This window comes from Oncorhynchus mykiss, chromosome 16, assembly GCF_057628025.1.
Source record: "Oncorhynchus mykiss isolate SJ-2025 chromosome 16, ASM5762802v1, whole genome shotgun sequence".
Lineage (NCBI taxonomy): Eukaryota > Metazoa > Chordata > Actinopteri > Salmoniformes > Salmonidae > Oncorhynchus > Oncorhynchus mykiss.
In genome coordinates this window covers 71,749,081-71,772,098 of record NC_143037.1, presented here as the reverse complement: position 1 = coordinate 71,772,098, position 23,018 = coordinate 71,749,081, and the positions used below count along the sequence as shown (strand labels likewise).

The window sequence follows — 23,018 nt, the reverse complement described above, 5'->3', positions numbered from 1 at the left end:
ATGTGAATATTGGATTTAAATTAATGGGTGATTAGTTATGGTCTCCTTCAAGGTCTCATCTTTTTAATGTTTAAGGATTGTAATCTTCCAAGGCAGCAAAGGCAAGGCCCATTGAAGGCCATTGTTGACTTCTCCCCATTGCACCATGTTCTGGGCATTACATTCCAAACTAATATCATCCTTTCAATGTTGAAACATGCAGGAGCCTAAGCATCCTGCTATATTGTGTTTGATTTGCATGTTACATCTTTTGTGAGAACTTCAGATCACTGGGTAAAGAAAGAAAATACTGTCACACTCACTGTTGTTAGTGTAGGAAACCAGATGAACACAGTGCAGGTTAAACAATGCGGGCCAATTAGCACACTAACCATGTGTATTGTGTTTGTTTCTGCCTATGCACATTTGACAGTTTACATAGATTCCAATGAAGTAAAGAGCCATGCAGCAACCAATTCAAAATAATAGGAAATAAGGTCAACTATTTATTACCATTGATTTATTTTTTTTACAACAATCACAGGTCTCTCAGGTTTGGCTGAATACAAATCTTAGAAAAATGTGAAAATAAGTTCATCTATAAGTATACATAAGGATCTTGTGACTGTGACTCCCTTAACCAGGGAGGATGGGCTCGTGGTCATCTCTGGAGCGTAATAGGAGGAATGGTATTAAATACATCAAAACACATTCCATTTGCTCCGTTCCAGCCATTACTGTACGCCGTCCTCCCCTCAACAGCCTCCACTGGTTTGGAGATACATCTAGACTCTAGGGAGGGGATATTAATTAGTCTAATTAATTACCATCTGTGCTTTTCTTGCCAATAATCAACGATTTATAAAAAAAAGGGCATAGTCTTGTCATTTTCCATTTTGATGTTGGCTAATTACTCCACTAAACGCCCTGACTTAATGACAACAACAAAAAACATCATAAAAGCAATGCTGCTGAGTCCGAACCTAGAGCTTCATAAATCATGTTGTCGCAAAGAGAGTAAGCAGTCCTTTCAGGAACGATACTATTTCATTTCCTCCCAGTTTTGACTCCCCATAAACACGATCCACAAACGAAATCGGAACCTGTTTGGAAGACAGAGAGAGAAAAAAAAAAATCTAGTTTAACTTACATACAACCTATTGACATGACAAGCGTTCAAAATGGCACGACGAACACAAAACACACAAAGGGTTGAAAGGTCACACCTCTCCAACAGTGTAGTTCCCCTGTCTAGCACGGACAATCATCTCCATCTGAAAGACGTAGCCTTTGGACACACACCGCTCCACCAGACTCTCCAGTACTTCCTTCTTGTAGAGCCTGATGTCATCATGCATTAGAACAAACACCCACGTGAGATAACACCCACTACGTTGCTGACGAATGAAAACCGCTCATCTCCAAAACATTCACTTTTCAGGAAATAGAAGAGAAGAAAAAAAACTGCCATATTTTCCCGTTAACAAACATATATTTCCGAAACTTCAGAAGTTATTTTGAATTCATTTTATTGGTCCTGTTTAGAGAACTGCTTTCAATACATGTTAAATATGAGTCTTTTTTTTTTATTGACATAAATGGAGTTACAAGGTTTTCATCCGACAATAGTTCCCAGATAGAGACTGATATACCGGTATGCAGGTGTGGTAACTGTACCTGCTGTTCTTCAAACTGATTTACATTTTGCCACTTACCTGAAGCTGCCAGTCAGGTCTGATGCCCCAGGTCTCAGCAGCACCTGTGTGACATAGTTAGCTCCCCGACTGTAAGAGAGATAGGAAGGGAAGGACAGAAAGATATGAGGGAAATTGAATATTTAATTAAACTCTCATGAGAGTTAGGTGCTTGCTTTAGGTGCTTGCTTTGTGTGCTAGCACAAGCAGGAGAAATGGGGTGGCAGGGTAGCCTAGTGGTTAGAGCGTTGGACTAGTAACCGGAAGGTTGCAAGTTCAAATCCCCGAGCTGACAAGGTATGATCGTCAACAAATCTGTCGTTCTGCCCCATAGCCGTCATTTGTTCTTAACTGACTTGCCTGGTTAAATAAAGGTCAAATAAAATTTTTAAAAATGCCATCCAACAGTCTTAATGTACCAGAAGTGAGCGTGTGCCACTGCAGTTACCTGATGAGCTTCCTGCGCAGGTCCCAACCGTATACGCCACCGTCTCCTCTGTACCGGGTGCCTGACACTAGATCATACCCGCCTTCTCTCTGTTTCCTTGGAGACAAACACATTCACATCCGCTATTTGGTAACTGACGATCAAGTGGTAGAGATGCAGCGTATTAGTGAATGTGTGCATTTAAGAAAAATACACACGTTCACATTTTGGGATTATTTTTAAATAGATTACTTACTCTATGAATTCTGGAATGAATTTAGGCTGCAAACAAAAGGATGTAAACAAAATAAATACAAACGGATGTATTTTAGCATGGATGAATTCAAAGGATTTCAAAGACCATCTGTCTATGAAGCATTCGTATACAAATAGGCCTCAAATCAAATTTTATTTGTCACATACACATGGTTAGCAGATGTTAATGTGAGTGTAGCGAAATGCTTGTGCTTCTAGTTCTAGTAGCCTATTCAACCAAACAAGTTTTATAACACCACAAGTTACCTCCTGAATAGTAAAATGAACTAAATATAGTATTGGACTAAAACATATTGAATGTACAGGGTCCTTAGCCACTATCCCACCCTGTTCGTCTGCTATTGTATTGTCCCCGCCAGATATACAGGAGATCCACTCACATGATGGGAGAGGTCTGCGTCCATTATGAAAACATAGTTCCCAGTAGCATGTTTAATGCCATGGATGTAGGCAGTACCTGAATGAAGAATCAAATGACATTATCAGACGTGTGTGTAGTGTGTCTGAGATATTGTGCTAAAATACAGATGCAACACTGTGTTCACTTTGATGAATGAGTATGTGACACTTGCCTAAACCTAGTTTCTTTGCTCTAGGTCGAAGGAGCTGAGGGGGAAAAAAAACCAGAACGAATGTGTATTGTCAGCAGGTATGTGAATGTCAAATTACAACTACTAATATATATTCCAATCACTTACTATCTTGTCCTCTCCGTATATCTTCTGCAGTTGTTCTGCCACTTCAAGTGTCCCATCCGGACTTCCATCATCAATTACAATAATCTCATAGTTGTATCCACTGTAAATAACAAGCAAACAGATGTTTCAACTCAGCACACAAATAAAATGCTAATCTGACAACTGATTAAAACAGGGACTTTACAATTAACTCTAGCATTGTTCCAGTTATATCTTCAGTCAAAATGTCTTACAAACGTGCAAGATCTGTTCAAATTGAGTTAGTTAACTTACAAGAATTAACGTTACTCTTTTAAAAAAGGCACAACATGTAAAATGTGATTAGTCTTTTTTGTCTATAGCGTACAATGTTTCATGTTTAAATAATTCCTTTTGTTGTTATGAAGATGTAAGGCATTTGTAATAAGCTAATTAAGGTATTTTTTAGTCATATTGTATAGGAAAATAAAGAAAAAAAACAGGGGTTATTTCATAAAATTATATTACAAATGACCGGCTGAAAATCTCAGCAGCAGATTGTTAAAGTAAGCCATTGGCTGTCACCTAGCGACTCTGATATTTAATGACAGCTCTTCTCCGATTCTGGGCTACAGATCTTGTCATTCACTCTGGGCTACAGCTAGTGTAGCTAATGACTTGAAACGACTACTAACCTTTCACCGAAATATTTCACCAGTAGCCACACAATAAGAGGTAGATTCTCACGTTCATTGTAAGTTGGCAACAACACCGAATATTTATCACCATTTCCCCGGCTCTGATGTGAACCTTTTCGGCTTGCCATGTTGGAATGTTGATCCGGATGAGGGTGCTCTCAGAAATATCCACCCCTGCAACAAATTCTTAAAATAATTTGTTCCTAGCAATATAGCTACCACTAGGTGGCGATCTTGCAACAAAGAATACGTCTCTTGATTTTAGATATTGGATAATACTGATCATACATACACAACTGCAAATGTTATTCCCCAGTAACAGTAGCCTATTTAATAGTACTGTCTTGCAATAACTACATAATACAATCATTATCTCATTGAAGTAAAAACTTGCCCACTGTTTGGGGATTAGGAAAGTTAGAACCAGTGCACTTTTATAGACATGGTTGTGTTACTACTCTTCATTGCCATCCTACTGTAGAAACATGAAGACTATTTAAGTAAAAAGCCAGTCTCATGGTCAAATGCTGCGCATGCATACACAAAGAGTGCATGAAAACATAAAACATGGAGCATAATTAATAGACATACAAACATTTTCAGGGTGAAGTTTGGAACATCAGTTAACTACTACAAATACTTTCTAACAAAATATCCACTAGCTTCCATTAAAATGTTGTCTTATACAACATGTTAGAAATTTTGTTAACACACTTGGTTGACTTATTCAAATACGTGCACATGTACATTTCCTAATTTTTTTTATGTAAGAGAAAACACTTGAAACGTTTGTGTTACATGAGAAGAGGAAGAGGTGAAGAGCAGGCACCAGGTCAACTTCCTTTTCCCCTTTATAGTGGAGCATGTGTCTCTGAGTCACCGACTAGCTCCAACGCACCAAATACGCTCTATTGTGGTGCTTCGTCAGCCCCAGTCTTCCCATCAGGTCCAATGGCATAAGTGCTTAAAAAGGTTTTACTTAAAATGAAGGAGATGGACCCCAATGTCACACGAAAATCCATCTTTCAAGTGTGCTCAAGGCTGATATATAAAACATATGGGTCCTCTGTACAATTAGATGCAGATGAAAGCATGAACGGATAAGAGACCATAGCACCAGGTAGCCTAGTGGTTAGAGCATTGGGCCAGTAACTGAAAGGTTGCTGGATCAAATCCCTGAGCTGACAAGGTAAACATCTGTCTTCCTGCCCCTGAGCAAGGCAGTTAACCCACTATTCCCCAGGTGCTGAAGATGTGGATGTAATAACTAAGGAATTAGAGTTGAAGGCATTCAGTTGTACAGGTTTCTAGGTTTCCCCCCTTTCACCAAACACAATTTTTAAATAGTAAAATCAATTGGATGTGGAAATGTTATGATCATAGCTTGTCACATGGTACTGGATATGGCTGTTGTACCTGCTTGTGGTTGAGCACCTCTATGACAGCCGGTGCTGGGGACCGATCTCTCTTGTCTGTCCGACAGCTCCTGCGATGCCTGGAGGTCCCGTCTGGCCATCCTCTCGACCTAGGAGACCTTCACAAACACAATCAGAAATGGTCAGTAAGCAGCAATTAACCTTTTTGAATATTTTTATTTAAATGTTTTCCTCTAGGCTGCGGTAACACAGGCAAAACAATTCTGATATTTTGCGATTAATTTGTCTATTGACCAATCAGATTAGATATTTTGCGATTCATTTGTCTATTGACCAATCAGATTAGATATTTTGCGATTAATTTGTCTATTGACCAATCAGATTAGATATTTTGCGATTCATTTGTCTATTGACCAATCAGATTAGATATTTTGCGATTCATTTGTCTATTGACCAATCAGATTAGATATTTTGCGAATAACTGGGTAAAAAATCAGAATTGGCTTCCTGTGTAAACGCAGCCATAGAAAGACAGGTGCTGAAGGTACCTGCAAATCCTTTGATCCCCTTGTGTCCCTGGACGTTGGTCCCTAAGCGTTTTTTTCCCCCCGGGGGCACCTCTTTGCCTTGAGGAAAGAAGAACCCACTGATGAAAGACACTCTGATCGCCTAGAAGTGGTCTGACCAGGACTGGTATCCCCACCACTGCCAATTAGTGCTTTTTGAGGTCAGTTCGGCATTGGTTCGATAATTTAAAAAATAATCAGTTTTCAATGTAATTTTTTTTGACATTAAGTGCACTATGCTTTATGTTGGTTGAATGGTGTAACAACACAGAATAAAACAATTCATAAAAATTCCATGATGGTAGTGACTTCCCATTTCACTTATTAACCATGATTTATTCACATTACTTTACTTTAATAAAATATTTGTTTTATTCAATGACTTTCATTCCAAGTCATCATCTCATCTCTATAGAGCTGCTGCCTATGCTGTCTGACAAAATCACTATTTTAGTAGTTCTTCAAAGTAAATAAGGCATACTTTTATGACTGCTCAATACCAACTATCAATCACTAAGATCATATACACGGCTCAAAAAAATAAAGGGAACACTTAAACAACACAATGTAACTCCGAGTCTATCACACTTCTGTGAAATCAAACTGTCCACTTAGGAAGCAACACTGATTGACAATAAATGTCACATGCTGTTGTGCAAATGGAATAGACAACAGGTGGAAATTATAGGCAATTATCAAGACACCCCCAATAAAGGAGTGCTTCTGCAGGTGGGGACCACAGACCACTTCTCAGTTCCTATGCTTCCTGGCTGATGTTTTGATCACTTTTGAATGCTGGCGGTGCTTTCACTCTAGTGGTAGCATGAGACGGAGTCTACAACCCACACAAGTGGCTCAAGTAGTGCAGCTCATCCAGGATGGAACATCAATGCGAGCTGTGGTAAGAAGGTTTGCTGTGTCTGTCAGCGTAGTGCAAGAGGAAGGCATTGATGCTATGGACTGGCCCGCCCGTTCCCCAGACCTGAATCCAATTGAGCACATCTGGGACATCATGTCTCGCTCCATCCAGACTGTCCAGGAGTTGGCGGATGCTTTAGTCCAGGTCTGGGAGGAGATCCCTCAGGAGACCATCCACCACCTCATCAGGAGCATGCCCAGGCGTTGTAGGGAGGTCATACAGGCACGTGGGGGCCACACACACTACTGAGCCTCATTTTGACTTGTTTTCAGGACATTACATCAAAGTTGGATCAGCCTGTAGTGTGGTTTTCCACTTTAATTTTGAGTGTGACTCCAAATCCAGACCTCCATGGGTTGATAAATTTGATTTCCATTGATAATTTTTGTGCGATTTTTTTGTCAGCACATTCAACTATGTAAAGAAAAAAGTATTTAATAAGAATATTTCATTCATTCAGATCTAGGATGTGTTATTTTAGTGTTCCCTTTATTTTTTTGAGCAGTGTATTTTCAGGTAGAGATACCCCCACAGTAACTGCTTTCAATCCATTTCGCACGTTCTCTCTTCTCTCCGTCAACGGGGGTCTCCGTGTCTAATCCACACAGACTGAACAAGCTGGCGCGCAATGGATCATGGTCATTGTACACTGAACAAAAATATAAACGCCACATGTAAAGTAAAGTGTGTCCTATGTTTCATGACCTGAAATAAAAAACCCCAGAAATTGTCCATATGCACAAAAAGCTTCTTTCTCTCAAATTTTGTGCACAAATCTGTTTGCTTCCCTGTTGAGCATTTTTCCTTTGCCAAGAGAATCCATCCACCTGACTGGTGTGGCATATCAAGAAGCTGATTAAACAGCATGATCATTACACAGGTGCACCTTGTGCAGGGGACAATAAAATGCCAATCTAAAATGTGCAGTTTTGTCACACATCACAATGACACAGGTGTCTAAAGTTTTGAGGGAGCGTGCAATTGGCATGTTGACTGCAGGAATGTCCACCAGAGCTGTTGTCAGATAATTAAATGTTAATTTATCTACCATAAGCCGCCTCCAACGTTATTTTAAAGAATTTGCCAGTACGTCCAACCGGCCTCACAACAGCAGACCACGTGTAACCACGCCAGCCCAGGGCCTCCACATCCAGCTTCTTCACCTGCGGGATCATCTGAGACCAGCTACTCGGACAGCTGATGAAACGGAGGACAGAAAAAACTAATTCTGACTGGCTGGGCCTGTCCCCCTATACCTCCCAGGCCCACCCATGGCTGTGCCCCTGCCCATTCATGTCAAATCCATAAAATAGGACCCTAATGAATGTATCTAAATTGACTGATTTTCTTATATGAACTGTAACACAGTAAAAACGTAGAAATTGTTGCATGTCGAGTTTATATTTCTGTTCAGTGTACATAACCATGGGAATGCTTGTGCTGTGAATGTATAATGATACGTACTGTGCACCAGTTGCTCACAGGCCTGTGGGACTAGCTGGAAGATCATTGCCACGGACTGAGGCTCTCCCTAAAACACAGAGCATGTCTGTCAATCAATGGGTCAACAAGAGAGCACTGGCCATCTGAAAGTCGGACGTTACAGGAACGTGTAAGATAAAAAAAAAAATTCCCTTCTCTCCTCTCTCACCTTTATTCTCAGAAAGACCCTGTCAATCAAAAGGCAAACTACAATCAACTACTATCACTAGATGACGAGGTAGCATTGTGAACACCAAACTTCTGTGGTGGGCTGATTGTTGTTGCTCTGTTTATCCCTCAGTACTGGCATACCCTGAAACAGATGGATGTACGGTATGTATGGATGGATGAGGGGAGGAGGAATAGAGAGAGGGATCACTAGAGATCATCCATTCTTACTCTAGGTCCAGTCATCCCTGGTCCGCCCATGTTCCCCTCAACTCCCCTGGTGCCCTGAAAAACACCAGGGAAAGATCAAAGTCAGGGTCAGAGCCGTTTCAGAATGATCCAAATACATTAGAGGAGTTATACAAACACAATACATGGTCTGCTGAACACAAGCCACTGTTGTGATGTCTAGGACATGGTCTGCTGAACACTAGCCACTGTGGTGATGTATAGGGCATGGGCTGCTGAACACTAGCCACTGTGGTGATGTATAGGGCATGGTCTGCTGAACACTAGCCACTGTTGTGATATATAGGGCATGGTCTGCTGAACACTAGCCACTGTGGTGATGTATAGGGCATGGTCTGCTGAACACTAGCCACTGTGGTGATGTATAGGGCATGGTCTGCTGAACACTAGCCACTGTTGTGATATATAGGGCATGGGCTGCTGAACACTAGCCACTGTGGTGATGTATAGGGCATGGTCTGCTGAACACTAGCCACTGTGGTGATGTATAGGGCATGGTCTGCTGAACACTAGCCACTGTGGTGATGTATAGGGCATGGTCTGCTGAACACTAGCCACTGTGGTGATGTATAGGGCATGGTCTGCTGAACACTAGCCACTGTTGTGATATATAGGGCATGGTCTGCTGAACACTAGCCACTGTGGTGATGTACAGGGCATGGGCTGCTGAACACTAGCCACTGTTGTGATGTACAGGGCATGGCCAATAATGTTTAAATAGGTTTTTAAAGGGAGTTCAAATTGGGGCCTTGGGGGTCCATCGTTTCCCTTGGGACCAGGTGGACCCGGTAAACCCTACAGAAACACAGGGAGTAGGATGGAGGATGAGAGGAACCAGAGGAAATTATATAGGGGAGTGGAAGGATGATGGAGGGAACAATGAAGAACAATGAACTATAATTACAAATCACAGCATAGTTAATCAAATCATTATAAATAAGAATTCGTTCTTAACTGACTTGTCTTGTTAAATACAGGGCAAATAAAAATAAAATACAATTCTCTCCCATGGAGGTCCCTGTTTAGACACAGAACAGACAGAGAGGTCATACTACAATGTTCTACAATGTCTACAATGTTGTAATTGCATAATTATACAGCAGAGATCTGCAATATGCTGACATGATGTTAGATACGTTCATTACAATTGATCACAATAAAAATGTAAAAAATTTGAAGGGAAAACATGATAAATGAATTCAAAATAAATGTAGAACTTTTTAAACACAGTGGAACAATAAGGAAGCTCTAAATAAAGAAGAATTCCAGTTTAACCCACTGCTTTTCTCTGAACTGTATATATCCCAGAGGGACACCATTTCCCAGGGGCCCAAATACGCCTTCTCATGCCATTTTTCCTGAAGGACCCGTCACAACCTGAGAAAAACAGTAGTGGTGAACAGAGGTTAAAATATAGGAAAACCTGTCACAATCACATTCTGACAAGCTTGAACTGTACTGGATGTAAAATACAGCTGAACTATGTAGCTACTGTTGACTATGTAGCTACTGTTGACTATGTAGCAACTGTTGACTATGTATCTACTGTCGACTATGTAGCTACTGTCGACTATGTAGCAACTGTCGACTATGTATCTACTGTCAACTATGTAGCAACTGTTGACTATGTAGCTACTGTTGACTATGTATCTACTGTCAACTATGTAGCAACTGTTGATTATGTATCTACTGTCAACTATGTAGCAACTGTCGACGATGTATCTACTTTCAACTATGTATCTACTGTCGACTATGTAGCAACTCAAATCAAATCAAATGTATTTATGTAGCCCTTCATACATCAGCTGATATTTCAAAGTGCTGTACAGAAACCCAGCCTAAAACCCCAAACAGCAAGCAATGCAGGTGTAGAAGCACGGTGGCTAGGAAAAACTCCCTAGAAAGGCCAAAACCTAGGAAGAAACCTAGAGAGAAACCAGGCTATGTGGGGTGGCCAGTCCTCTTCTGGCTGTGCCGGGTGGAGATTATAACAGAACATGGCCAAGATGTTCAAATGTTCATAAATGACCAGCATGGTTGAATAATAATAAGGCAGAACAGTTTAAACTGGAGCAGCAGCACGGTCAGGTGGACTGGGGACAGCAAGGAGTCATCATGTCAGGTATTCCTGGGGCATGGTCCTAGGGCTCAGGTCCTCCGAGAGAGAGAAAGAAAGAGAGAAAAAGAGAGAGCATATGTGGGATGGCCAGTCCTATTTTGGCTGTGCCGGGTGGAGATTATAACAGAACATGGCCAAGATGTTCAAATGTTCATAAATGACCAGCATGGTTGAATAATAATAAGGCAGAACAGTTTAATTTTGAGCAGCAGCACGGTCAGGTGGACTGGGGACAGCAAGGAGTCATCATGTCAGGTAGTCCTGGGGCATGGTTCTAGGGCTCAGGTCCTCCGAGAGAGAGAAAGAAAGAGAGAAGGAGAGAATTAGAGAACGCACACTTAGATTCACACAGGACACCGAATAGGACAGGAGAAGTACTCCAGATATAACAAACTGACCCTAGCCCCCCGACACATAAACTACTGCAGCATAAATACTGGAGGCTGAGACAGGATGGGTCAGGAGACACTGTGGCCCCATCCAAGGAGACCCCCGGACAGGGCCAAACAGGAAGGATATAACCCCACCCACTTTGCCAAAGCACAGCCCCCACACCACTAGAGGGATATCTTCAACCACCAACTTACCATCCTGAGACAAGGCCGAGTATAGCCCACAATGACCTTGGAGGGGGGGCGCCAACCCAGACAGGATGACCACATCAGTGAATCAACCCACTCAGGTGACGCACCCCCTCCAGGGACAGCATGAGAGAGCCCCAGTAAGCCAGTTTCTCAGCCCCTGTAATAGGGTTGGAGGCAGAGAATCCCAGTGGAAAGAGGGGAACCGGCCAGGCAGAGACAGCAAGGGCGGTTCGTTGCTTCAGAGCCTTTCCGTTCACCTTCCCACTCCTGGGCCAGACTACACTCAATCATATGACCCACTGAAAAGATGAGTCTTCAGTAGAGACTTAAAGGTTGAGACCGAGTTTGCGTCTCTGACATGGGTAGGCAGACCGTTCCATAAAAATTGAGCTCTATAGGAGAAAGCCCTGCCTCCAGCTGTTTGCTTAGAAATTCTAGGGACAATTAGGAGGCCTGCGTCTTGTGACCGTAGCGTACGTGTAGGTATGTACGGCAGGACCAAATCAGAGAGATAGGTAGGAGCAAGCCCATGTAATGCTTTGTAGGTTAGCAGTAAAACCTTGAAATCAGCCCTTGCTTTGACAGGAAGCCAGTGTAGGGAGGCTAGCACTGGAGTAATATGATCAAATTTTTTGGTTCTAGTCAGGATTCTAGCAGCCGTATTTAGCACTAACTGAAGTTTATTTAGTGCTTTATCCGGGTAGCCGGAAAGTAGAGCATTGCAGTAGTCTAACCTAGAAGTGACAAAAGCATGGATTAATTTTCTGCATCATTTTTGGACAGAAAGTTTCTGATTTTTGCAATGTTACGTAGATGGAAAAAAGCTGTCCTTGAAATGGTCTTGATATGTTCTTTAAAAGAGAGATCAGGGTCCAGAGTAACGCCGAGGTCCTTCACAGTTTTATTTGAGACGACTGTACAACCATTAAGATTAATTGTCAGATTCAACAGAAGATCTCTTTGTTTCTTGGGACCTAGAACAAGCATTTCTGTTTTGTCCGAGTTTAAAAGTAGAAAGTTTGCAGCCATCCACTTCCTTATGTCTGAAACACATGCTTCTAGCAAGGGCAATTTTGGGGATTCACCATGTTTCATTGAAATGTACAGCTGTGTGTCATCCGCATAGCAGTGAAAGTTAACATTATGTTTTCAAATAACATCCCCAAGAGGTAAAATATATAGTGAAAACAATAGTGGTCCTAAAACGGAACCTTGAGGAACACCGAAATTTACAGTTGATTTGTCAGAGGACAAACCATTCACAGAGACAAACTGATATCTTTCCGACAGATAAGATCTAAACCAGGCCAGAACTTGTCCGTGTAGACCAATTTGGGTTTCCAATCTCTCCAAAAGAATGTGGTGATCGATGGTATCAAAAGCAGCACTAAGGTCTAGGAGCACGAGGACAGATGCAGAGCCTCGGTCCGATGCCATTAAAATGTCATTTACCACCTTCACAAGTGCCGTCTCAGTGCTATGATGGGGTCTAAAACCAGACTGAAACATTTCGTATACATTGTTTGTCTTCAGGAAGCCAGTGAGCTGTTGCGCAACAGCCTTTTCTAAAATTTTTGAGAGGAATGTAAGATTCGATATAGGCCGATATTTTCTGGGTCAAGGTTTGGCTTTTTCAAGAGAGCCTTTATTACTGCCACTATTAGTGAGTTTGGTACACATCCGGTGGATAGAGAGCCGTTTATTATGTTCAACATAGGAAGCAGCTCTTTCAGTAGTTTAGTTGGAATAGGGTCCAGTATGCAGCTTGAAGGTTTAGAGGCCATGATTATTTTCATCATTGTGTCAAGAGATATACAGTGCCTTGCGAAAGTATTCGGCCTCCTTGAACTTTACGACCTTTTGCCACATTTCAGGCTTCAAACATAAAGATATAAAACTGTATTTTTTTGTGAAGAATCAACAACAAGTGGGACACAATCATGAAGTGGAACGACATTTATTGAATATTTCAAACTTTTTTAACAAATCAAAAACTGAAAAATTGGGCGTGCAAAATTATTCAGCCCCTTTACTTGCAGTGCAGCAAACTCTCTCCAGAAGAGACATAGAGACAAAAAAGGGGAGTCTATATACATTGTGTGCAAAAGGCATGAGGAGGTAGGCGAATAATTACAATTTTGCAGGTTAATAACACTGGAGTGATAAATGATCAGATGGTCATGTACAGGTAGAGATACTGGTGTGCAAAAGAGCAGAAAAGTAAATAAATAAAAAACAGGGGATGAGGTAGGTAAAAATGGGTGGGCTATTTACCTATAGACTATGTACAGCTGCAGCGATCGGTTAACTGCTCAGATAGCAGATGTTTGAAGTTGGTGAGGGAGATAAAAGTCTCCAACTTCAGCGATTTTTGCAATTCGTTCCAGTCACAGGCAGCAGAGAACTGGAACGAACTGGAATGAGGTGTTGGCTTTAGGGATGATCAGTGAGATACACCTGCTGGAGCGCGTGCTATGGATGGGTGTTGCCATCGTGACCAGTGAACTGAGATAAGGCGGAGCTTTACCTAGCATGGACTTGTAGATGACCTGGAGCCAGTGGGTCTGGCGACGAATATGTAGCGAGGGCCAGCCGACTAGAGCATACAAGTTGCAGTGGTGGGTGGTATAAGGTGCTTTAGTGACAAAACGGATGGCACTGTGATAAACTGCATCCAGTTTGCTGAGTAGAGTGTTGGAAGCAATTTTGTAGATGACATCGCCGAAGTCGAGGATCGGTAGGATAGTCAGTTTTACTAGGGTAAGTTTGGCGGCGTGAGTGAAGGAGGCTTTGAAAAGAAAGCCGATTCTTGATTTGATTTTCGATTGGAGATGTTTGATATGAGTCTGGAAGGAGAGTTTGCAGTCTAGCCAGACACCTAGGTACTTATAGATGTCCACATATTCAAGGTCGGAACCATCCAGGGTGGTGATGTTGGTCAGGCGTACGGGTGCAGGCAGCGAACGGTTGAAAAGCATGCATTTGGTTTTACTAGCATCTAAGAGCAGTTGGAGGCCACGGAAGGAGTGTTGTATGGCATTGAAGCTCGTTTGGAGGTTAGATAGCACAGTGTCCAAGGACGGGCCGGAAGTATATAGAATGGTGTCGTCTGCGTAGAGGTGGATCAGGGAATCGCCCGCAGCAAGAGCAACATCATTGATATATACAGAGAAAAGAGTCGGCCCGAAGATTGAACCCTGTGGTACCCCCATAGAGACTGCCAGAGGACCGGACAGAATGCCCTCCGATTTGACACACTGAACTCTGTCTGCAAAGTAATTGGTGAACCAGGTAAGGCAGTCATCCGAAAAACCGAGGCTACTGAGTCTGCCGATAAGAATATGGTGATTGACAGAGTCGAAAGCCTTGGCCAGGTCGATGAAGACGGCTGCACAGTACTCTCTTTTATCGATGGCGGTTATGATATCGTTTAGTACCTTGAGCGTGGCTGAGGTGCACCCGTGACCGGCTCGGAAACCAGATTGCACAGCGGAGAAGGTACGGTGGGATTCGAGATGGTCAGTGACCTGTTTGTTGACTTGGCTTTCGAAGACCTTAGATAGGCAGAGCAGGATGGATATAGGTCTGTAACAGTTTGGGTCCAGGGTGTCTCCCCCTTTGAAGAGGGGGATGACTGCGGCAGCTTTCCAATCCTTGGGGATCTCAGACGATATGAAAGAGAGGTTGAACAGGCTGGTAATAGGGGTTGCGACAATGGCGGCGGATAGTTTCAGAAATAGAGGGTCCAGCTTGTCAAGCCCAGCTGATTTGTACGGGTCCAGGTTTTGCAGCACTTTCAGAACATCTGCTATCTGGATTTGGGTAAAGGAGAACCTGGAGAGGCTTGGGCGAGTAGCTGCGGGGGGGGGGGGGGGGGGGGGGCGGAGCTGTTGGCTGAGGTTGGAGTAGCCAGGCGGAAGGCATGGCCAGCTGTCGACTATGTATCTACTGTCATCTATGTAGCTACTGTCGACTATGTATCTACTGTCATCGATGTATCTACTGACAGCAGACAAATAGTGAGCAATATGTTTGGAACATCAAATCACAATACAATCGCAGTACATATAGAATCGTGAGAATCGCAATACACATATTGGCACCTAAGTATGATGATAATTTTGTATCATGAGGCCTGGCAATTCCCAGCCCTAATAGTCTCGCTTCCTTTTTTAAATATGCATTATGCCTGTGCATTATCGACCCCACCATACCAAATACCCTCCACCATTCCATTCTAAGTCCAATACATTCACTCAGTCTAACTCTCCTCTCCTCTCCTCTCCCATCTCTTACTGGTGAAAAGTCTCTTTGTTGATGACTTTCACCAGGGTGTCATTAAGTACTAGGACCTGGAAGGCGTACTCCTGGCTGGAGTCCAGACCCGCCACTGTGGCCTGGCCGCGTGTGGTCATCAGGAACAGCTCTGGTTGGTGCACCTCTGGAGGACAGAGATACACTACATCAACAAAAGTATGTGGACACCCCTTCAAATGAGTGGATTTGGTTATTTCAGCCAAACCCGTTGCTGACAGGTGTATAAAATCGAGCACACAGCCACGCAATCTCCATAGACAAACATTGGCAGTAGAATGGCCCGTACCAAAGAGCTCAGCGACTTTCAACGTGGCACCGTCATAGGATGTCACCTTCCAACAAGTCAGTTTGTCAAATTTCTGCCGTGCTAGAGCTGCCCCGGTCAACTGTAATTGCTGTTATTGTGAAGTGGAAACGTCTAGGAGCAACAACGGCTCAGCCACGAAGTGGTAGACCACACAAGCTCACAGAACAGGACCACCGAATACTGAAGCGCGTAGTGTCTGTTCTTGGTTGCAACACTCACTACCGAGTTCCAAACTGCCTCTGGAAGCAACATCAGCACAAAAACTGTTCGCCGGGAGCTTCATGAAATGGGTTTCCATGGCCAAGCAGCCGCACACAAGCTTAAGATCACCATTCGCAATGTCAAGTGATAGCTGGAGTGGAGTAAAGTTTTCCATTATTGGACTCCGGAGCAGTGGAAACTGGTTCTCTGGAGTGATTAATCATGTTTCACCATCTGGCAGTCGAACGCACAAATCTGGGTTTGGCGGATGCCAGGAGATCTCTACCTGCCCGAATGCATAGTGCCAACTGTAAAGTTTGGTTGAAGAGGAATAATGGTCTGGGGTTGTTTTTCATGGTTCGGACTAGGCCCCTTAGTTCCAGTGAATGGAAATCTTAACGCTACAGCATACAATGACATTCTGCTTCCAACTTTGTGGCAACAGTTTGGGGAATCCCCTTTCCTGTTTCAGTATGACAATGCCCCCATGCACAAAGCGAGGTCCATATAGAAATGGTTTGTCAAGATAAGTGTGGAAGAACAGAGCTCTGATCTCAACCCCATCAAACACCTTTGGGATGAATTGGAACGCCTAACATCAGTGCCCAACTTCACTAATACTCGTGGCTGAATGGAAGCAATGTTCCAACATCTAGTGGAAAGCCTTCCCAGACGAGTGGAGGCTGTTATAGCAGCAGTTTAGCTGGCGTGCTTCATTCAATAATCGTCTTCTCTCCGTCAAAATGCAGACAAAATGAATCCCAAACGTTACCAATAAACTTCTCCAAACAAGTCAAACAACGTTTATAATCAAACCTCAGGTACCCTAATACGTAAATAAATGATCAAATTAAAGACGGAGAATCGTTATTGTCTTTACCGGAAATAAACAACAAAGAACGCGTTCTCATCCACGCGCATGAAAACATTACAGCCAAAATGGGAGCCACTTAGAAAAACTACAAATTCTAGCTAATTTTTCCAAAAACAAGCCTGAAACCCTTTCCAAAGACTGTTGACATCTAGTGGAAGCCCTAGGAACTGCAATATGGGAGGTTTTCCCTTCATATTAAACATGAAAGCCATTGGAAACAGTGGTAGGCTGAATATTTTTTTCCTGGATGGTTTGTCATCGGGTTTTCGCCTGCCATATCAGTTCTGTTATAGTCACAGACATTATTTTAACAGTTTTAGAAACTTAGAGTGTTTTTTATCCAAATCTATCAATTATATGCATATCCTAGCTTCTGGGCCTGAGTAACAGGCAGTTTACTTTGGGCACTCTTTTCTGAAAGGGACGGTTCCATCAGTCTGACACACTCTCTGACCTCACTCGGGGCATGGCTACTTACTATGCACCGTTTTTGGAGATTCTCTTATACCTCCTAAAATCACATTTCTATCTTAACAAAAATACATTAATCATTTTTCATATTTCTTATAAACTTGACAGATAAAGGGGATATACTGTCCAAGTTACAGTATTTACTTTACACCATTTTTAATGACATCACAAAATAAAAAACAATATGATATTAGTTTTCTATAGCTCGTCTCTGACATTTCCCCATGTTCTTATGTTAGAAATATTGTTCCAGTATTCGCTTTAGAAACTGTTTGAGTTTCGGGCGGGAAAAAGTCTGTTAACAAAGAACATTCCTTGGTGGATTTTAAGAGGGATTCTTCTTCTACCTTAAATTTACAACAGGGCGTGAGGTGTCAAAACCCCCACACCAGTTCCCTCCTCTCCTCGTCTGTGGGTGAGAGAAGGTATGGTTATTGTCAACCATTGCCAAGCTGATTTGACCCATTGTGATCCTCACAGGTCATGACAGTGGAAAGGAATTTAATAGAAGGCAGACGTCAGGAGGTTGAAGTCGCCCAGTACGAAGAGCAGTGAGCCACCATCAGGAAATTAGCTTTTCAAGTTGTCAAGCTCATTGAGGAACTCTCAAAGGGCACCTGATGGGCGATAGATGACAATGTTAAGTTTGAGTGGACAGTGACAGCATGGAATTCAAATTAGGAGATGGACAGGTGAGAGAGAGAGAGAGAAAATAGATAATCTCCATGTAGGAGAAATGAGTAGCCCTGTTCTCCAGAGAGCTGCAGATGAGGCATCCATGTCTCATGTCTATTTTCAGGCATACTGTTTCTGAGCAAAATTCTAACAGACCTGCCTAGATTCAACTACAACATAGATAATATGTGATAAGAGAGGATATGACGTATATCATGATAATTTCAAGAAAGGAGAGCTGTAGTTATAGTTAGCTGTCTTTTATCAGCTATGGCTCCAGAGTTCATGGAGTTTAGTATGGACGGCAGCTTTACTGTGAGCAGTACAGGAAGCGGAGTGGATAAATGTAGTGTTCTGGAAAATCCTTTTAAAACAAGCATAGAAAGGAAATGCAACAATGGAAAATCATTTCTGAGGCACTTACCTAGAATTATTTGTCTGTACTTTGGATAATTATACTGTTCGTGCTAAAAGCCCTCTCTACTTCCGGCGCCGACAGAGATGGCCGCCTCGCTTCGCGTTCCTAGGAAACTATGCAGTTTTTTGTTTTTTTACGTGTTATTTCTTACATTAGTACCCCAGGTCATCTTAGGTTTCATTACATACAGTCGAGAAGAACTACTGAATATAAGATCAGCGTCAACTCACCATCAGTACGACCAAGAATATGTTTTTCGCGACGCGGATCCTGTGTTCTGCCTTACAAACAGGACAACGGAGCGGATCCCATGCAGCGACCCAAAAAAACGACTCCGAAAAAGAGGGAAACGAGGCGGTCTTCAGGTCAGAATCCGGAGACGGGCACACCGTTCACCACTCCCTAGCATTCTTCTTGCCAATGTCCAGTCTCAATGTCCAGTCTCAGACAACAAGGTTGATGAAATCCGAGCAAGGGTAGCATTCCAGAGGGACATCAGAGACTGTAACGTTCTTTGCTTCACGGAAACGTGGCTCACTGGAGAGACGCTATCCGAGGCGGTGCAGCCAACGGGTTTCTCCACGCATCGCGCAGACAGAAACAAACATCTTTCTGGTAAGAAGAGGGGCGGGGGCGTATGCCTTATGGCTAACGTGACATGGTGTGATGAAAGAAACATACAGGAACTCAAATCCTTCTGTTCACCTGATTTAGAATTCCTCACAATCAAATGTAGACCGCATTATCTACCAAGAGAATTCTCTTCGATTATAATCACAGCCGTATATATCCCCCCCCAAGCAGACACATCGATGGCTCTGAATTAACTTTATTTGACTCTTTGCAAACTGGAAACCATTTATCCGGAGGCTGCATTCATTGTAGCTGGGGATTTTAACAAAGCTAATCTGAAAACAAGACTCCCTAAATTTTATCAGCATATCGATTGCGCAACCAGGGGTGGAAAGACCTTGGATCATTGTTACTCTAACTTCCGCGACGCATAAAAGGCCCTGCCCCGCCCCCCTTTCGGAAAAGCTGACCACGACTCCATTTTGTTGATCCCTGCCTACAGACAGAAACTAAAACAAGAGGCTCCCACGCTGAGGTCTGTCCAACGCTGGTCCGACCAAGCTGACTCCACACTCCAAGACTGCTTCCATCACGTGGACTGGGACATGTTTCGTATTGCGTCAGACAACAACATTGACGAATACGCTGATTCGGTGTGCGAGTTCATTAGAACGTGCGTTGAAGATGTCGTTCCCATAGCAACGATTAAAACATTCCCTAACCAAAAACCGTGGATTGATGGCAGCATTCACGTGAAACTGAAAGCGCGAACCACTGCTTTTAATCAGGGCAAGGTGTCTGGTAACATGACCGAATACAAACAGTGCAGCTATTCCCTCCGCAAGGCTATCAAACAAGCTAAGCGTCAGTACAGAGACAAAGTAGAATCTCAATTCAACGGCTCAGACACAAGAGGCATGTGGCAGGGTCTACAGTCAATCACGGACTACAGGAAGAAATCCAGCCCAGTCACGGACCAGGATGTCCTGCTCCCAGGCAGACTAAATAACTTTTTTGCCCGCTTTGAGGACAATACAGTGCCACTGACACGGCCTGCAACGAAAACATGCGGTCTCTCCTTCACTGCAGCCGAGGTGAGTAAGACATTTAAACGTGTTAACCCTCGCAAGGCTGCAGGCCCAGACGGCATCCCCAGCCGCGCCCTCAGAGCATGCGCAGACCAGCTGGCCGGTGTGTTTACGGACATATTCAATCAATCCCTATACCAGTCTGCTGTTCCCACATGCTTCAAGAGGGCCACCATTGTTCCTGTTCCCAAGAAAGCTAAGGTAACTGAGCTAAACGACTACCGCCCCGTAGCACTCACTTCCGTCATCATGAAGTGCTTTGAGAGACTAGTCAAGGACTATATCACCTCCACCCTACCTGACACCCTAGACCCACTCCAATTTGCTTACCGCCCAAATAGGTCCACAGACGATGCAATCTCAACCACACTGCACACTGCCCTAACCCATCTGGACAAGAGGAATACCTATGTGAGAATGCTGTTCATCGACTACAGCTCGGCATTCAACACCATAGTACCCTCCAAGCTCGTCATCAAGCTCGAGACCCTGGGTCTCGACCCCGCCCTGTGCAACTGGGTACTGGACTTCCTGACGGGCCGCCCCCAGGTGGTGAGGGTAGGCAACAACATCTCCTCCCCGCTGATCCTCAACACTGGGGCCCCACAAGGGTGCGTTCTGAGCCCTCTCCTGTACTCCCTGTTCACCCACGACTGCGTGGCCACGCACGCCTCCAACTCAATCATCAAGTTTGCGGACGACACAACAGTGGTAGGCTTGATTACCAACAACGACGAGACGGCCTACAGGGAGGAGGTGAGGGCCCTCGGAGTGTGGTGTCAGGAAAATAACCTCACACTCAACGTCAACAAAACTAAGGAGATGATTGTGGACTTCAGGAAACAGCAGAGGGAACACCCCCCTATCCACATCGATGGAACAGTAGTGGAGAGGGTAGCAAGTTTTAAGTTCCTCGGCATACACATCACAGACAAACTGAATTGGTCCACTCACACAGACAGCATTGTGAAGAAGGCGCAGCAGCGCCTCTTCAACCTCAGGAGGCTGAAGAAATTCGGCTTGTCACCAAAAGCACTCACAAACTTCTACAGATGCACAATCAAGAGCATCCTGTCGGGCTGTATCACCGCCTGGTACCTCTCACAGCTCCGCCCTCAACCGTAAGGCTCTCCAGAGGGTAGTGAGGTCTGCACAACGCATCACCGGGGGCAAACTACCTGCCCTCCAGGACACCTACACCACCCGATGTCACAGGAAGGCCATAAAGATCATCAAGGACATCAACCACCCGAGCCACTGCCTGTTCACCCCGCTATCATCCAGAAGGCGAGGTCAGTACAGGTGCATCAAAGCTGGGACCGAGAGACTGAAAAACAGCTTCTATCTCGAGGCCATCAGACTGTTAAACAGCCACCACTAACATTGAGTGGCTGCTGCCAACACACTGACACTGACTCAACTCCAGCCACTTTAATAATGGGAATTGATGGGAAATAATGTAAATATATCACTAGCCACTTTAAACAATGCTACCTTATATAATGTTACTTACCCTACATTATTCATCTCATATGCATACGTATATACTGTACTCTATATCATCGACTGTATTCTTATGTAATACATGTATCACTAGCCACTTTAACTATGCCACTTTGTTTACATACTCATCTCATATGTATATACTGTACTCGATACCATCTACTGTATCTTGCCTATGCTGCTCTGTACCATCACTCATTCATATATCCTTATGTTCATATTATTTATCCCCTTACACTGTGTACAAGACAGTAGTTTTGGAATTGTTAGTTAGATTACTTGTTATTACTGCATTGTCGGAACTAGAAGCACAAGCATTTCGCTACACTCGCATTAACATCTGCTAACCATGTGTATGTGACAAATACAATTTGATTTGATTTGATTTACAAGTTTGTGCTTTTTAAGCAAACTCTAGCAAGTCACAATGAACCAACAGTCTTAACTCTTAGTTAGTCAACTCTCCTCACTCTCACAACTCTTAGTTAGAGTCAACTCTCCTCACTCTCACAGTCAACTCTTAGTTAGAGTCAACTCTCCTCACTCTCACAGTCAACTCTTAGTTAGAGTCAACTCTCCTCACTCTCACAGTCAACTCTTAGTTAGAATCAACTCTCCTCACTCTCACAACTCTTAGTTAGAATCAACTCTCCTCACTGTCACAGTCAATTCTTAGAGTCAACTCTCCTCACTCTCACAACTCTTAGTTAGAATCAACTCTCCTCACTCTCACAACTCTTAGTTAGAATCAACTCTCCTCACTCTCACAGTCAACTCTTAGTTAGAGTCAACTCTCCTCACTCTCACAGTCAACTCTTAGTTAGAGTCAACTCTCCTCACTCTCACAGTCAACTCTTAGTTAGAGTCAACTCTCCTCACTCTCACAGTCAACTCTTAGTTAGAGTCAACTCTCCTCACTCTCACAGTCAACTCTTAGTTAGAGTCAACTCTCCTCACTCTCACAGTCAACTCTTAGTTAGAGTCAACTCTCCTCACTCTCACAACTCTTAGTTAGAATCAACTCTCCTCACTCTCACAGTCAACTCTTAGTTAGAGTCAACTCTCCTCACTCTCACAACTCTTAGTTAGAATCAACTCTCCTCACTCTCACAGTCAACTCTTAGTTAGAGTCAACTCTCCTCACTCTCACAGTCAACTCTTAGTTAGTCAACTCTCCTCACTCTCACAGTCAACTCTTAGTTAGAGTCAACTCTCCTCACTCTCACAACTCTTAGTTAGAGTCAACTCTCCTCACTCTCACAACTCTTAGTTAGAGTCAACTCTCCACACTCTCACAACTCTTAGTTAGAATCAACTCTCCTCACTCTCACAGTCAACTCTTAGTTAGAATCAACTCTCCTCACTCTCACAGTCAACTCTTAGTTAGAATCAACTCTC

The 23,018-nt window shown here is 43.4% G+C and overlaps 1 protein-coding gene across 2 annotated transcripts; it reads right to left on the bottom strand.

Moving 5' to 3' along the window:
- Window positions 1–482: 482 nt before the first annotated feature.
- Window positions 483–8,637, bottom strand: LOC110492631 (dolichol-phosphate mannosyltransferase subunit 1). Of its 2 annotated transcripts, XM_090203883.1 has the most exons (12): window positions 8,056–8,637; window positions 5,655–5,732; window positions 3,728–5,264; window positions 3,075–3,174; window positions 2,949–2,982; window positions 2,757–2,833; window positions 2,357–2,382; window positions 2,122–2,217; window positions 1,695–1,763; window positions 1,206–1,320; window positions 963–1,082; window positions 483–771 (listed from the first exon to the last, which is right to left on the bottom strand). In XM_090203883.1, exons 3-11 carry the CDS (start codon window positions 3,856–3,858, stop codon window positions 978–980), a joined length of 753 nt encoding a protein of 250 aa, XP_090060009.1. In that variant the 5' UTR covers window positions 3,859–5,264; window positions 5,655–5,732; window positions 8,056–8,637; the 3' UTR covers window positions 483–771; window positions 963–977. The 2 variants fall into 2 exon arrangements, with proteins under 2 accessions (XP_090060009.1, XP_090060008.1); XM_090203882.1 differs by having other exon boundaries at window positions 483–1,082.
- Window positions 8,638–23,018: the final 14,381 nt, after the last annotated feature.